Source organism: Prosopis cineraria, unplaced genomic scaffold (genome assembly GCF_029017545.1).
Source record: "Prosopis cineraria cultivar Desert tree isolate PC_DT_omini unplaced genomic scaffold, ASM2901754v1 PC10, whole genome shotgun sequence".
NCBI classification, from domain to species: domain Eukaryota; kingdom Viridiplantae; phylum Streptophyta; class Magnoliopsida; order Fabales; family Fabaceae; genus Prosopis; species Prosopis cineraria.
The window spans coordinates 5,683,549-5,698,335 of record NW_026555341.1 but is presented as its reverse complement, the minus strand read 5'-3'; the positions used below and the strand labels follow the sequence as shown (position 1 = coordinate 5,698,335).

The following is a 14,787-nucleotide window of genomic DNA, read 5'->3' as shown; positions in this document are numbered from 1 at the left end:
AAGTTTACGTAGCCACTTTCGTAGATGCATAATGATGCTTGACTGCTTAAAGCAAACCATCATGGACTACTGTCCAAAGCAAACAATACGCAAGTAACCAAATAAGTGCCCCAAAACCTGACTTCCCTTGTACAGATCACGCAATGGAAGAAAAATTTGATGAGGTGTACAGAATTCGGTGCCTCGAGTTTCTGGTAAAAAGTTAAGGGCACTAAATGGGATATTCACAAGCATTGGAGAGGTTAGACGCGAAATGATGTAGGAGGCAGTTATCCTACCAATTGGGAGAAGAGAGTACCATTGTTTTTTGTACCCAAGAGTATCTAATAATTGCTCTAGTCGGTGGTTGGCAGATCTGTAATTGCAATTAGGTGCGCCACGAACAGCAATAAACTATTTAATGCCTTAGCTAGCTCTGTCTTTGAAGCAGACTTCACTTCTCGCACTCACACTTGGAGGCCAAAATAATAATAATAATAATAATAAAAGCAGGATTTTGACGATAATAATAATAATAACAACAACTTTATTTTACCTTGTTAGAATATTCTTATTACGGAATCATATTTAGTGTGCCTAAGTTTAGTAGCATCAATAATGTATTTTTTTTAAGCAGAGTTTTAAAGTTTCAAGTAATACTATTGTTTTGAAAACAAATTATTATGGGTAAAATTTTCATTTCGATTATTTTGAGTTTCGACGCACGCTCGGACGCTCATATTCTCTCCCTGCCACAGAGAAAATAGAAAAGGAAAGGAAATCAAATCTCGCCATCACAATTCACAGCATTGCATTACAGTTTCCCAATTCTTCCATTCCCATCTCCGTCTTCTCGATCTATTCGTTCTTCTTGCAGTGAGCCAACATACAGGAACTAGATTCTGCACATCTCGATCTCGCTGCCTCCACTGTCGTCCCCGAACAACTTTTGCTGATCACTCTTCCGATATCAATAGCCATTGTTCCGAGATGAGCACCGGCGAGCTCCTTAGCATTGAACCTCTAGAACTCAAGTTTCCCTGTAAGTTTTCTCCTGGATCTATTTGTCATTTTTCTAGGGTTTTCTCATGCGCTTGTTTTAATTCTGAATTTTCGTTCATTTTTTCTTAGTTGAGTTGAAGAAGCAGATCTCATGCTCCATTCAATTGTCAAATAAGACCGAAAACTATGTGGCTTTCAAGGTAGCACAATTAGTTCTCTTTTCGTCCTTCTCAGTTATTATCTATGAATTCTTTGTTCGCGGCAGATGATTCGATTGTGAATTTTGGCTTTGCTTCTATTATAAAGCTGCCAACCGCATAAGATATCCTGAATTGAACTTAATATTAATTATTGGTGAATCAATGTGACTTCCTTTTGTTTAATGCTGCATGTCCAAAGAATAAACCATCTTCGTCATGGTGTTGTTTTAATGCATGAAAATTGAAATGTGGTCTTGATTGTCACTTGCAAGATTTGTATGCTTGAGTTTGTATTGTCCATGTCCAGGTCAAAACAACCAACCCGAAGAAATATTGTGTTCGTCCAAACACTGGAATTGTCTTGCCACGATCTACATGTGACGTTATAGGTACTAATGCGAATGTTTAAATGCACTCTCCATCCTTTTTCCCCTGTTGTTTTAATTTATGGTCAATCTATGGCCGTTGACGTTTGGCTTTTTTTAAGTTACCATGCAAGCTCAAAAAGAAGCTCCACCTGACATGCAATGCAAGGATAAATTTCTTCTTCAAAGTGTAAAAACAAATGATGGAACCAATCCGAAGGATATCAATGCAGAAATGGTATCACACAACATGCCAATTATCAAAAGAACTTACTTAGACTTGGAAGTGTTTTTCCTTTTTTCTTTTGGGATAATCTTTGTGCGAAATCACAATATTTATGTCATTGGGCCTGTCTAGTTCAATAAGGAGGCTGGCCGTGTGGTCGAGGAGTGCAAATTAAGAGTGGTGTATGTTTCTCCACCTCAACCACCATCTCCAGTTCCTGAAGGTTCTGAGGAAGGATCATCTCCCAGGGCTTCTGTGTCAGAAAATGGAAATGCCAATGGTCCTGATTTCCCCACAGTAGGTTCCTAACTTGTTCGTGGTTTTCATGTGCTCCCTTCTTCCCCATAAAAGTTCAAGGACTTCATCTTAATAAACCTTTGTTGTTGGGATACTGCAGGTAACAAAAGCATTTGCTGACCATCCTGAGGTTCAAGAAAAATCTGGAGAGGTAAAAAAAGTAAAATCTAGTGAATTCCTTGTTTGTCAATATGCATTTTTTTTTGTGGGTGTTTTTGTTACTTGACTGGCAGTAACTTACACAAACTCTATTTTTTATAGTTCCTACCCCTGGATGAAGATGCTTTGGTCTCGTAATCCTAGCTCCATTTGTTTTTCTGGTTTATTTGTTTTCATTTTCTCCAAAGGATAAGAATACTCTAAAGTAAAGTGAGATCTATAAGCTATTCCATGCATCCTTTTTCAAGTTGCCTTCTACATACTCAATATGCTGTTAAGAAGCATTCATATGCTATTTTTTCAAGCTCATTATCAAAAGGAAATTTCCTAAATGAATTTTGTATTTCAACTTTGAAGTTTTTGGACACCAGCTTTTTTCAATCGGAGATTTTTAGGCTCCAAGCTTCCTTTACTCACCCATTTTAATTAAATGGTTGTTTTAATTGGTATCAAGTTGTTTCTGCTATGTGCACATTTCTGAATTTTGTTGAACTCATTCATTCACACATTCAATATGAATGAATTTATGTGCGTGCAAAATGCATATAGAGATGCCCTTAGAAAATAAAACTTAGTTGGATGTTGATTTTTCCTTTTTAAATTTTGGTTTTTACTTGGAAGTTTCGTATATCTTTCAGATGTTTGTAACATGTTTGCTTTTTTCCGGTGACTGCCAAATGCCTCACAACTGCAAAATTCTGACATTATGTTATTTCCAATGTGGATAAAGAAGTGCATCTTGTTTTTAGACTAATTTTGCACATGAATTCACACATAAGAATCTTGTTTCGTGTTTACAAATTTAGGCATGAATATGAATGTTGTAACTTTTACGCACACTTGTGATTGTTATCATTTTCCTTTCGATTGGGGTTACATGACCCATCATTTTTCTGCTTAGAGAGTGGAGACTGCTGTCCTTTATCTGGATATTGATTTTACCAGTAATTCCCAAGGGACGGTGTGTTCCCCTGTATCAAACTTGGGTTAAGAGATTAAAAGAAGAGAAAATTAATGAGTTTCTTCTTTTTGTTTGATCACAGCCTGTGATTTTGTCTGGCATATAGGTTTTAGCGTTTGAATCATGCGACAACTTTATTTTGATGGTGATTGCTTTTGTTTCAGGCAAAAGCTCTAATCTCGAGGCTGACGGAGGAGAAGAATAATGCAGTTCAACTAAATAACAAGCTTGCCCAGGAACTGGTAAGTGATTAACAAAGTATGCAGGGTTTTAAACTAATAATCTTTATTACCTATCTGTTTGTTTATTTTTCTTTTCTTTCTGGTGACTGAAGAGAGAGCAGTAAATCTTATTTATGAGTGGAAATCTTTAGGAGTAATACCCTCCTTACATTGTTATCATAGTTCTGGACATGATTGGAAGAAAGCAGATGAAATGATATGAAGAGGGCGGTCATAATCTTTTAAACTGCTGCCCATGGATCCATGACGGAACCTGATGGTGTTTTGATTTTATTGAGTAGTTATGTTAAATCTAGTTTACTTTGCATCTCCACTAATTTGGGAAAGGCATAAATATTATTTTCTGGGGAATCCAGGTTGAAGTAAATAAATCCTGATGTTCTCCGTTAGAGGTAGAAGAATGCAACTGAGTATCAGATCTTTTGGGAACTTTAGTAGCGGGACTTGGATTGGAAAGCTAGTTATTATAATTTTTTTAAAAAAAATTAAGTGGGTGCATTGTTTTAAAAAATTCATTATAAGCTTTCTATACTGTATGACATGGCTTTACAGAAACAGGGGCATAATTATTTTCATTGCCCTGACATGTCGGTTCAGGACATGTTTTTAATGAACAAGTAAAAATTGCTGCCTCAGTCCATACATCACTCTGATTCTTGTAGTGTTACTCTGAAACTGGGAGACTCACTTTAATGATTTGCCTACCTTAGGAGCTGCTGAAGCGTGAAGTCAACAAAAGTCACGGTGGAGTTTCTATAGTGTTGGTTATCTTAATTGGTTTGCTCGGCATAATTATGGGGTATCTCATGAAGAAGACCTAAGCGTTTCTGGTGTTCAATCTTTCACCACTCATTTGCATCTCAGTTCGGTATTGTTCCTGACTGGCCAAAACGATGACAGAAGGGAAATAGATTAACCCAGCAAGTGATGTCTTTACTCTCTGTCCCCCCCCCCTCCCTTTCTCTTTATTCCTCCATGGATAACATTTTGGAATAGAAAACTTGAGGTAAAAGTTATGAATCTGTAGTTGCGCAAAGTTTTACTGTGAACCGACTCATACTTCACGTAACATGCATTCTTTTAGTAACTTGAGAAGGGAAGTTTGTTTGTTGTCTTTCATGCATGGTTAGTAACTTAAAACATGCATCTTCGGAGTGGAATTACCTTTTGGACCAGAATGTTAACAATGGCATACAGTTGCTGGACTAATTTAACCTTCTTTTGTCTAATTTGTCTTTTTTTTTTTTTTTAATGAGGAGGAAAGCTCTAATTTGTCATTTCTGTCCTTAGGACTACATTTTTCATTTTAATGCTGTTGGGTTGTAGCAAACGTATCAACTTATACAATGTGTGACTTTGGGCTCGAGAAGGGGGGAAAAAAAGACAGCTTGTGGACATCTGCTACAGCCTGAAGATCTCGAGGATACGTCAAAGGGAAACATGCTCGAATATTAATGAGCAAAGTCGCCAATTTTTTAGAAATTAATGGGCAACATACCTTTTAACTATTTCATGAATAGTATCTCAGATTTTAAATTCCATGTGTAAAATTTTTTTTCAATTTTTAAATTTTGATGATCTAAAATTTATCATTAAATAATAGAAAATGAATGTTACTTTTCAAGTTGTGGTGCCCACTCATCCACTAATGTAGCACTTATTCCTCCTGATCGTGGTTGATGTGTGAATGGGCTCCACAGCTTGAAAAGTATCCGCTGTTTTTTATCACTTAACAGTAAAATTTTAGGGGTTATAAATTTAAAAATTGATAAAAAAATTTTCACATTTTATAAATTTAAAATTTAAAATGCTATTCATGTAATAATTTGGATATATTGTTCATTGACCCATTTTTAAAATCTTCTCTTGTTTTTCTTTAATCTTGTAATTCGGACTAACATTTTCATATCAAGCTGCTGCTACTCAAAGACCTCCATGAATAATTATCTTTTTTTAGGCCTTGAAGCTGAATTTTTCAATTTTGACCAAATCTCAAGAGCCAAATTCGGAAGCACAATTTAAAAAAAAATATCATAGTTTAATGTTGTTTTTTTTAAAAAAATAATTTAATTCAACATCATAATATTTAATATTATAATTTAACTCTAAAATTTAACATAAATTAAATTAAGGTTTTACATCATTTAGAAAATAAATAAAAAATTTAAAAGTCTAAATATGTTAGTTGAAACCATCATAATTTACAACAAAGTTTCAAAACCAAAATAAATAAAGCATATTGATATAATTCTCACAGAATAAGATGAAAAATAAAAAAGCATATTAATATAATCCTCACAAAATAAAATGAGAGATCAAAATTTTTAAATCAAATTAAGATATTAAAAGCGAGCATTAAATTGAAATCTCGAACATTCATAGCTTAAAAAAAGGTGTATGTTGAAAGAGGAATTACTTGAAAGTAAAAAAGGCAAAAGGTCACAGTAATAAAAAATTGAGAGGGAGACATTAAGTCAAAAGACAAGAGGGAGAGGTGAGTCGAGAGATGGAAAGAGTCAAAGGCGAGCAGAGCAACAAGAGGGAGAGGCAAGACAACTATAGGAAAGAAGGGCATGAAGGAGAGGTTAAGTTGAGAGACGAAGAGAGCTAGAGAACTTAAAATGATCGAATGCTTATAGTTTTATCTCATTTGTCAAACGATGCTTTGTAAGATAAAAGAAACAAAAAAAGAATAAGGCTTAAAGGTCATCCGACTGAAGCCCTTTTTTAAAGGCTTATTAGAGCCAAGCTCAGATGCTCAATTACACTTAAAATTCTATATTTTTTCAAACTCAAACATTTATCTAAATAGGCCCTCTAAACCTAATCCTTATTCTAAGCTCCACTTAGAATGCGCTTGATTGATTTGCATAATGAATTAATTTATGGATTCAACATTAGATATTTTAAGTAACAGTTCCTTGTAAATTAATACTCCCTTTGATTCTATTCATAGGGCAGAGAGAGAAGTTTTTTTAGTCTTATTTGTAAGTCACTTCATTAAATTTTTATTGCAAATTTTTTCATTTGACCTCCATTAAATGTTGAAGAGTAAAAAAGCATTATTAAAATATGTATATTTAATAGGAATAAAGTTAAAAAAATTATTAAATTTCTAGATAAAGTTAATGAATTCTAAAATTTTCTTTGATTGTGATGAAATATGTTAAAAATACCTTATAAATAGGATCAGGGTAGTATTCTTTCATTACTACTTGCACGTTGCACGAAATAGGTTTACTTTTAATTTTAATTTAAAAGATTTTGATAGTAACTTAGTGCACAACTACTGAGGCCTCGTTTGTTATGACGGAAGAGTTTTTAGTGGAATCAGAATCAGAATTGGAATTGAAATCGGAATCAGAATCGGAATAAAATTGAGTTTTAAAAGAGTGTTTAGTATGTAGATGAAATTTTAATATAATATTAATTTATATATGTACTTAAAATAAGAAAAGACTAAATTACCCTTTTTTAAATTAAAAAGACCTATCTTGTTATAAATGGACAAAAAAGATGAGGATAATGGGGTTCACAAATTGAATTTAAGGGAATTGAAGCAATTCCATGATCAATATGATGGAATTAGATTATAACATTTTTGGTGGAGTTAGAATTCTTAGAAATTGCAACTTTTACATTCCAATCATGCTTAAATTAGGATTTTATCTTTGATTTTATTTTCACCTTGCCAATTCAATGCTATCAAACATGCCTGAAAGATTTAATTTGGAACCCCAAACTTAATGCACAACATTCCTGCACACAAGATTGTCTGAGCTATGTACTTGCATTGAGAGAATAAAAATGAAACCTTTGGTCCCGTTTGGCAGTTAGAACAGAGGAAAATAGAATATATGAAAAAGTTAAAACAAAATTAAATTACCGTCCTCCTCGTGATAAGAAAAAACTCAATACTATATATATCATAAATTTGAGCATTATTATATCCTTTTAAAATTTCATCAATCATAATTTTTAATTTCTTAAACTAAATTATGATTCTTCCTCATAAAAATGTTTCACTTATCTCTTCTTACACTTTCATTATCTTATTTTTTTTATTTTTTAATTCATTTAATTTCATTTATTTCTAACAATCAAATGGAACTTAAATTTAAATATTAAAAATTATTTTTTTAATTACAGAGTGACATCATGCAATTTATATAATCTATACTATTTAGTGAGATAAAATTTTTTATTGTTGTTTGTTATTGTATCAAAAACTACTATTTAATTTTTATATCAAATGCAAACATGTTTAGTTTGAAACTAAAAACTTCAAATTTTCCACAGCCTCGATGGTCGTCGCTTCATAGATGAGAAAATTTCACTTCACAGAGTCAAGCTTTTAACATTGTAGATGCATTCGGAATTTTCCTCTCACGTCCAGGGGCCATCTCTCAGTAGGGGTGAGCATCGAACGGTTCTATTTGATTCGATCTCAAAATATATAGAATTTATCAATCAAATAACATTGAAAATCAAAACAAATCGAACCGAACAAATCAATCAAACTAAATAAGGACCGAATTGAAATTTGATAATTCAATTCGGTCGGTTAATTTAATTTTTTGATTTCATATTGGGCTATTGAAATTAGGCCCATTTTTTAAATATTAAAACAAACAACATTACAAACTTAGGCCTATTTTCTATTCATTTTTTTTAATATGAGCCCATTCTAATTACACCCATATGACATAAAAGCCTAAATATTATAAAGGTATGGATAATCAAATAAACAACTACAAGTAAACACCGATGATCAAATAATGGCCCTATAATCCAGTCACAACACCTATTAATGAGAGTGACTAACCGAAATAGGGTTTCAAATGATGTTATTATTTTTTATTCTTTATTAAAATAAAAAATAAAATAAAATAAAATAATTTATAAATTAAATATAATTTATAAATTCATAAATTATATGTAATTCGATCGGTTTGGTCTATTCAATTTTAAATTTTACTAACCGAATCCAACCGATCAACCGAAACATTTAAAATAAAAAAATCGAATCGAACCGAAAAATCAAATAGACCGAATTAAATAAACACAATTCAATTCATTTCGGTTTAATTTTCAATTTCGGTTTAGTTTTGCTCACCCCTATCTCCCAATTCTATGTAGGGACCCATCTGAGCAACTATAAAATATGCTTGGTATGGAAAAATTTATTTAAAAATATTGAAAAAATGGAATTAAACATTGTGACTTAGTATTTACGAAAAAAAATAATTAGATAAAACGAGAATATTATTGTCTTTTCATATAGTGGCTCATCTCGAAATAAATACTTTAAAGTTCGATACTGAATTTTTAAATGTAAAGTAAATATAATTAAAAGGGGCATATTATTTAGACTCAATACTTTAAGAAAATTAATTAATAATTAACACACGTTTCTGGAATTTGGATTTTGTCTTCAAAATTGTCCATCCAATTTTATACAAGAGGCAGTGAGTGAGAATGTGTGCACTTCACTCTCTTCCTGTATATGTAATGTAAGTCGCCTTCTTAAAAAAAAAAAAATAATTTTTTATAAGTTATTTTACATGAAAATAAATTATTAATAATTTTTTAGTGATGAGTGGGGAGTAAAAAATCAAAAAAAATATTTTTAAAAATTTAAAAATTCCTTTTTGATTAATTTTTTAATTTTAATAAGTTATTTAAAAATGATATATTTAATAAGAATATATTCTTAAATAATTAATTTAAAGTGATTTTTTATTAAAAAAATATATATTAATAAGAATAAATTATTATATGAGATTAAAATTTCTAATGATTCCATTCGCGCTGTGGATTCATCCACAGAGTTCTAGAGTCAGCATCTATCGTCTCTCGAACTTTCTCGAGACCGATCCATCCGGCTCGCTTCCCCTTGGTGGCAAATCTTCTCTTGTATAAAACCTGAGGGCCTCCTTTATTTCCACAACTCCGATCGTTTAGTCTTGCTTCTTCAGATCATATCAGCTAGCTCTGATATTTTAGTCTCCAGTTTCAATGGCTCTCAGAAGGGTAACCGGCGCAGCTCCTGCTTTTTTCTCCGGGCTTCTCAATGGCCGTCTATCCGTTGTCCGCTGCACGCCCTTAGCTTTGCGCTGCTTCAATACCAATGCACAGCTCTCCAACTATAATGAGGATGATCGAAGCGTTGACATTGACCGCCGTTCTGATTCCACTGCCGCTCGCCGCCGTGATTCTGCTCCCAGCTTTTTCTCAGGTACTGTTATCACTGTCCTTCGCTCGACTCCTAAGTGAAGACTGGCTCTGTATTTTCTTAATTCAACAATTTTATCCTTGGGAGAGATGGAGTTCTATTTAGTTCATGGATAGTCTTAACTTTTTTTCAATTTTAATTAGCAGAAGCGCTCGATCCATTTGCTCCACCTAGGAGCTTGTCGCAGATGCTGAACCTTATGGATCAATTCATGGACAATCCATTTCTGGCGGCGTCTCGCGGCGTTGGAGCAGGACCAAGGAGAGGGTGGGATGTGAAGGAGGATGAGAATGCTCTGTTCTTACGAATGGATATGCCTGGGCTTGGCAAAGAAGACGTCAAGATTTCGGTGGAGCAGAACACGCTGGTTGTGAAAGGTGAGGGAGCGAAAGAATGGGACGATGAGGAGGACGGAGCTAGGAGGTACTCCAGCCGACTTGATATTCCGCCCAAGTTATACAAGATGGACTCTATCAAAGCTGAAATGAATAATGGAGTGCTCAAGATCAAGATTCCGAAGGTTAAGGAAGAAGAACGAGAGGACGTTTTCCAGGTTAAGATAGAGTAACCCTCTCGCAACGCACAATTCACCAAATCTTGAGTCATAGTTTTGGAGACAGTCTTTTCTATTTGATGTTCTTGTGTCTCGAGTTTTGTGTTTTACCTGTCTTAGGCGTGCTATCGCCGTGTAAGCCATCGACGCTAGGTTCCTTTGAGTGAACAAGTATGTCAAAACTGCACTATTTAAAGTAGACGACGTTGTAAATGGGGTTTGCATTGATGCTCTCTTCTGAAATGATCATGAAACAAATGCAGACATGGAGAAAAAATTATAATTAATTACACTCTCACTGGCTTTTGCCCATTTTAAAATAAATTATTTTTTATATTTAAAAAGTCAAATATATTTCCTTTTTATTTTTAATTTTTAATAACGACAGTTACATTAAATATTTTTTTCTTAATCACATAAGATTATTAAAAGTAATTTAAATATTATAAAATGTCTTGTATTTTGAGTTAAAAATTATTTTTAAAAAGTATTAATTCGTAATACTCTGGTAAAAATAAAATGTTTTATATTTTAAGTTAAAAATTATTTTAAGAAAGTATTAATTTGTATTACTCTGGTAAAATCTTTAAATCGAGTACCCAGCGTCTCGGCCCTAATCTGTCACGAGCTCCTCCATCTACGGTGATTTGCATGTTTAGTGCTGTCCCAGGAATTTTCTTTGCAAATGCATGGCCTGCTCTGTGGACATTCTCATTCTCATTACCTGATTAATCTAATAGGACAATTTTTATTTAGATTATGTTTGGATGGGAGAAATGAGAAGGAAAAGGAGGGGAAGGAAGGTGAGGGAATAGAAGGGGAGGGAGGCCTCCTTTGAGTTTGGTAAGGTGGAAGGGAGGAAAAATTTCCTCCAGCCAAACCAACCCTTGGAAGGAACGCAAATTATTTGAATAAATTACAAATTGGTGGCTACTAAAGGAAGATAAAGCATGATACGTAATGCTGGACCGCAGCTTGTATTATGGTGATATTTAGTCCTGATCGAAACTTCACCAAGTTTTGTACTGATTTTTATTCATTTGAATTTAGCTACTAAGAGTTATTTTAGCTGACCATTCGAGCTAGTCTTGGTTGGTTTAACCTTTTCAAGCTTTGAAGGAATGGACGGCGTAGATCACTTTCCATGAGATGATGGGAGTGGAGGGATCAAGATCTACGTTGAGTTTCATGTCATTTCGAGGTCATGGTGTGATCTAACCGAATAGAAAGAATCCAAGCTATCCGGTTCTTTTCGAACATTGTAAGAAACCTGTTCTGTTTGAACAGATGAGTCCATTCATTTATATAAAGGAATCACCAAGTTATTCGTTTCTTTCCAGAAAATAACACATTGGTTCTTCTGAACAATTATACTTTGATGAATCGGTATAATCAGGGGGTGAGTCGTGTACTGGTTATTCCGCCGGGGAGAAAAAGAATAGATAGTACTCATTTTGACAGGCTAACAGCTGTTTCACTTCGTCGGCTTCTCTATATGCTGTTCAAGTTCTATCAAGGCCTGTTAAGAAAAAGACAAGTAGACAAAAACAAAACAAAACAAATGGTCATTTCACATTGATGGGGTCTGAAGACAAATTTCATATCGTTAAGCTCACCATCCTGGCGTCTTCAATTGCGACTTCCAGTGTCTTCATTTTCTGCCGATTGGAATGCAAAAAATAAAATTTTGTTAATCTTCTGGGTCGATTTATCTTCAAGAGGTATCATCAAAAGCATAACTCACATCAGTGACACCTCCAAGAACAGCTTCTAGTCCATTAATTTTCCTTAATGCATCGTTACAAGCGTTGTCTTCTTCATTTTGGAATCCATTGTAAACCTGCATTTCATCAAGTTCGACCCATTTAGTAGTGAGTAACAAAGAATTCATGACATTCAAAGATGAATCACTCCATGCCTTATATGGCAACGATTCTTCTGAAGCAAGACTATCATTGATCTCTCCTCTCATGGAAAATGCCTACAAGATTAAACGATTCGCGCTCAATTAAAATCTTCCTGAGAAGAAGAAAAATCGTGAAACTGTAGTTGCTCTCAGAAGTTACAAGGATCATGGGAACGAAAACAATAACCTGGATCATTTCTAACGTTTCTATATCATTCCAGGGTCCTTTGTCACTCATCAGGCAACCTCCAGAGTCAGGACAAGAGCACTGCCCACCCAGAAAATCTGGCAAATTACTGCAAAAGCAGACGACCAAATGTCGAAGTCAAGAGCCTTATCATGTGCGAAACCCTATAGTAACGTCCACTAGCAACTTTATAAACAAGCTGTATCATGTCAACAAATAACAAATCTTGTCTAGATATAAAATAAGCTAAGGGAATTTTTTGTTACCTTGGCTCGATAGCCTCAAGCAGGACATGCAGATAGTTAGCACCCAATACCTGAAACAGTAATATCGCACGCTAATAACAAACAGGCTGCACAGTGATGCAAAAAGATGAATAAAGAGTTGAGGATGAAGTTTGACGGCTAGGGATGATCCGTGCCTGAATTTTTGCTAGGGTGCGTACATCTAGAAAGGCTTTCACTGCTTTCCACAGCATCCTAAACCCAGATCCGGCGTTGATAATATACAGCTGATTGAGTGTCTGCAACACAACCTCACCAACATGTGTTAATGAACTCAACTCACGATCAAATGTTCATAAACCAGCAGGTATTCAGCTTTAGTCTACATTGGTTCACTTCGCTTCAAGCATTTCATCGATCCTCACACTAAAAATTTAAGTCTGATACAGATTACCTCAGGATAGTAATTGCTATCAATCTTCTGAATTTCTGCAAAGAGATATCTAGCGGGCTTGGAGAAATTAGACATTCCCTGACAACAATCAAAAAAAGTCAACCGAATATGGACCATTAAGATTCAAAAGCAGTTAGATAAGAACTGTGACTGGCAAAATACTACGTTCAGAGACGCATAATTGGTGCGCTTACCACTCCGTTTACGTCTAAGATAGTTGTGGTGGATGCTATATGCCTTTTGGCTGCCAGTGAACATGCAGGATATCTTACATTTAGTGTTTTCTCTTGCTCTGACACATGATGTTTCACATATCTTTCAATTGTGGTCACTTCCAGCAGTCTTTTAAGGTCTATCATCCCAATTCTCTCGATATACAGTGGTCTTCCATGTCTGTCAACTCCATGGTATCCGTTAGGATAGCATTTCTTCACTTCGGTGTACTCCGTGAATTTGAATTCCTGGTTATATGCAAGAGAGAATCAAATCCAAAGCCTTAAGTGATAATTTAAATAATTTAAACCATGTCATAAGAAACTAAACCACTGATAAGCGGATTGTATTAATTAAAACATTAAGGTCTTTCTTTTTTTATCTGGCTGGCATAAGTGATAAGTGTTTCTCAATCAGGATGGTTTTCTCTGTCGTTCGGGAATTTTAACACAACTTTTGTCGTTCTACGAGAAAATGAATAAATCATCTAACGAGAAGATGTATAGATTCATATATTCACCTTAGGAAGCATATCTACTCGAAAATCCTCCCGCCATTGCAGAAAATTCAGAAACATTTCTTTGGCTTGCAAGATATTGTAATCCCTCATGCGCAAAAACCTTAAATTAAAGGTGGTTAATATTAAATATGTGCACTAACAAATTAGAAAAGCGACTCTGCCTTATTAAAAGCATAATTAGTTAGGTGACATACCGTAAAAGCGTATGATAATCGTTGTGCTTTGGAGGTAAGAGACCATCGACAAAAAGCATTTCGCGGAAATGGTCAACAATTTGTTCATCTTTGACATCACGAGGTCCTTCTAAAATCAGTTCCATGCTTTTACTCCTTCGAATTTTCTTCAGGGACTCCCGAAGCTTCAGAGGGTAAGCCAGCACTGACTTGACGGATGAGGAAGAGGAAGCCTTCTTCTCTTTCTTTGAGGGTAGCTCCCAAGATGTTTCTATGGGTGGATGAAGAATTTTAGTCCTGCGATCGCTAAATCCGTCGAGCCCATATTTCCGTACACCAGGAGATTCTTCTCCAGCGCCTCTTGCTATGACTATATCCTTGTCTTTCACCTTCATCAGTGACCAGACAGCGTTCCTTAACCTCGAGAATACTGAAAATATACATTTCATGCACAGTTACCGAATCGTAAAATCAGTGGCAGAAATCAGATCAAGGACGCAAGAGAACAAAATTTATCTCACTACTACTAGGCAACATTGATTGCAACTATAGAACTCAAATCCAAGGTTAATGTATATTTTCAAAGAAAGATAAGCCCTTCGCAAGTGATGAAAATTCCAAAGCGGAAGAACGAGAAATTAAATCTGAATTGAACGTACAGGCGGAGCAGAAATAAAGTGCTAAGAAAACAAATGGAAGGACAAATGAAAGAGGACAGTTACTGAATGGCGTGCGAAGGGAGAGGTGGGCGTGTTGTGAAAAAGAAAAAGAGGTGGGCATGAAGTGATCGCTGGTTGGGGAGGATCCAATTCCATGCTTTGCTTGTATTTCTCTAACGCTTGCCCTCCTGTTCGAAAGAAACCGCGAAAACACGAAAGGAAGTTTTGTATT

General features: G+C 34.7%; 3 protein-coding genes across 8 annotated transcripts; 2 read left to right on the top strand and 1 right to left on the bottom strand.

The window, feature by feature from the left end:
• Positions 1-682: 682 nt before the first annotated feature.
• On the top strand, positions 683-4,660 carry LOC129321445 (vesicle-associated protein 1-2-like). 2 transcript variants are annotated; one of them, XM_054967208.1, is made up of 8 exons: positions 683-1,021; positions 1,111-1,181; positions 1,489-1,570; positions 1,669-1,784; positions 1,905-2,069; positions 2,170-2,220; positions 3,354-3,431; positions 3,594-4,116. In XM_054967208.1, the coding sequence occupies exons 1-8, from the start codon at positions 970-972 to the stop codon at positions 3,603-3,605; spliced, it is 627 nt and encodes a 208-aa protein (XP_054823183.1). In that variant the 5' UTR covers positions 683-969; the 3' UTR covers positions 3,606-4,116. The 2 variants fall into 2 exon arrangements, with proteins under 2 accessions (XP_054823183.1, XP_054823182.1); XM_054967207.1 differs by lacking the exon at positions 3,594-4,116 and adding an exon at positions 4,142-4,660 and having other exon boundaries at positions 686-1,021.
• Positions 4,661-9,252: 4,592 nt separating this feature from the next.
• LOC129323148 (small heat shock protein, chloroplastic-like) lies at positions 9,253-10,432 on the top strand. 2 transcript variants are annotated; one of them, XM_054969723.1, is made up of 2 exons: positions 9,253-9,669; positions 9,810-10,432. In XM_054969723.1, the coding sequence occupies exons 1-2, from the start codon at positions 9,450-9,452 to the stop codon at positions 10,232-10,234; spliced, it is 645 nt and encodes a 214-aa protein (XP_054825698.1). In that variant the 5' UTR covers positions 9,253-9,449; the 3' UTR covers positions 10,235-10,432. The 2 variants fall into 2 exon arrangements, with proteins under 2 accessions (XP_054825698.1, XP_054825699.1); XM_054969724.1 differs by having other exon boundaries at positions 9,255-9,669; positions 9,813-10,432.
• A 1,046-nt stretch (positions 10,433-11,478) lies between these two features.
• On the bottom strand, positions 11,479-14,787 carry LOC129323063 (phosphatidylinositol/phosphatidylcholine transfer protein SFH11). 4 transcript variants are annotated; one of them, XM_054969608.1, is made up of 12 exons: positions 14,556-14,784; positions 13,918-14,326; positions 13,724-13,823; positions 13,185-13,451; positions 12,991-13,068; positions 12,734-12,835; positions 12,579-12,628; positions 12,313-12,421; positions 12,138-12,200; positions 11,964-12,059; positions 11,836-11,877; positions 11,479-11,738 (listed from the first exon to the last, which is right to left on the bottom strand). In XM_054969608.1, exons 1-12 carry the CDS (start codon positions 14,674-14,676, stop codon positions 11,694-11,696), a joined length of 1,482 nt encoding a protein of 493 aa, XP_054825583.1. In that variant the 5' UTR covers positions 14,677-14,784; the 3' UTR covers positions 11,479-11,693. The 4 variants fall into 4 exon arrangements, with proteins under 4 accessions (XP_054825583.1, XP_054825584.1, XP_054825586.1 ...); XM_054969609.1 differs by having other exon boundaries at positions 14,619-14,782; XM_054969611.1 differs by having other exon boundaries at positions 14,418-14,557.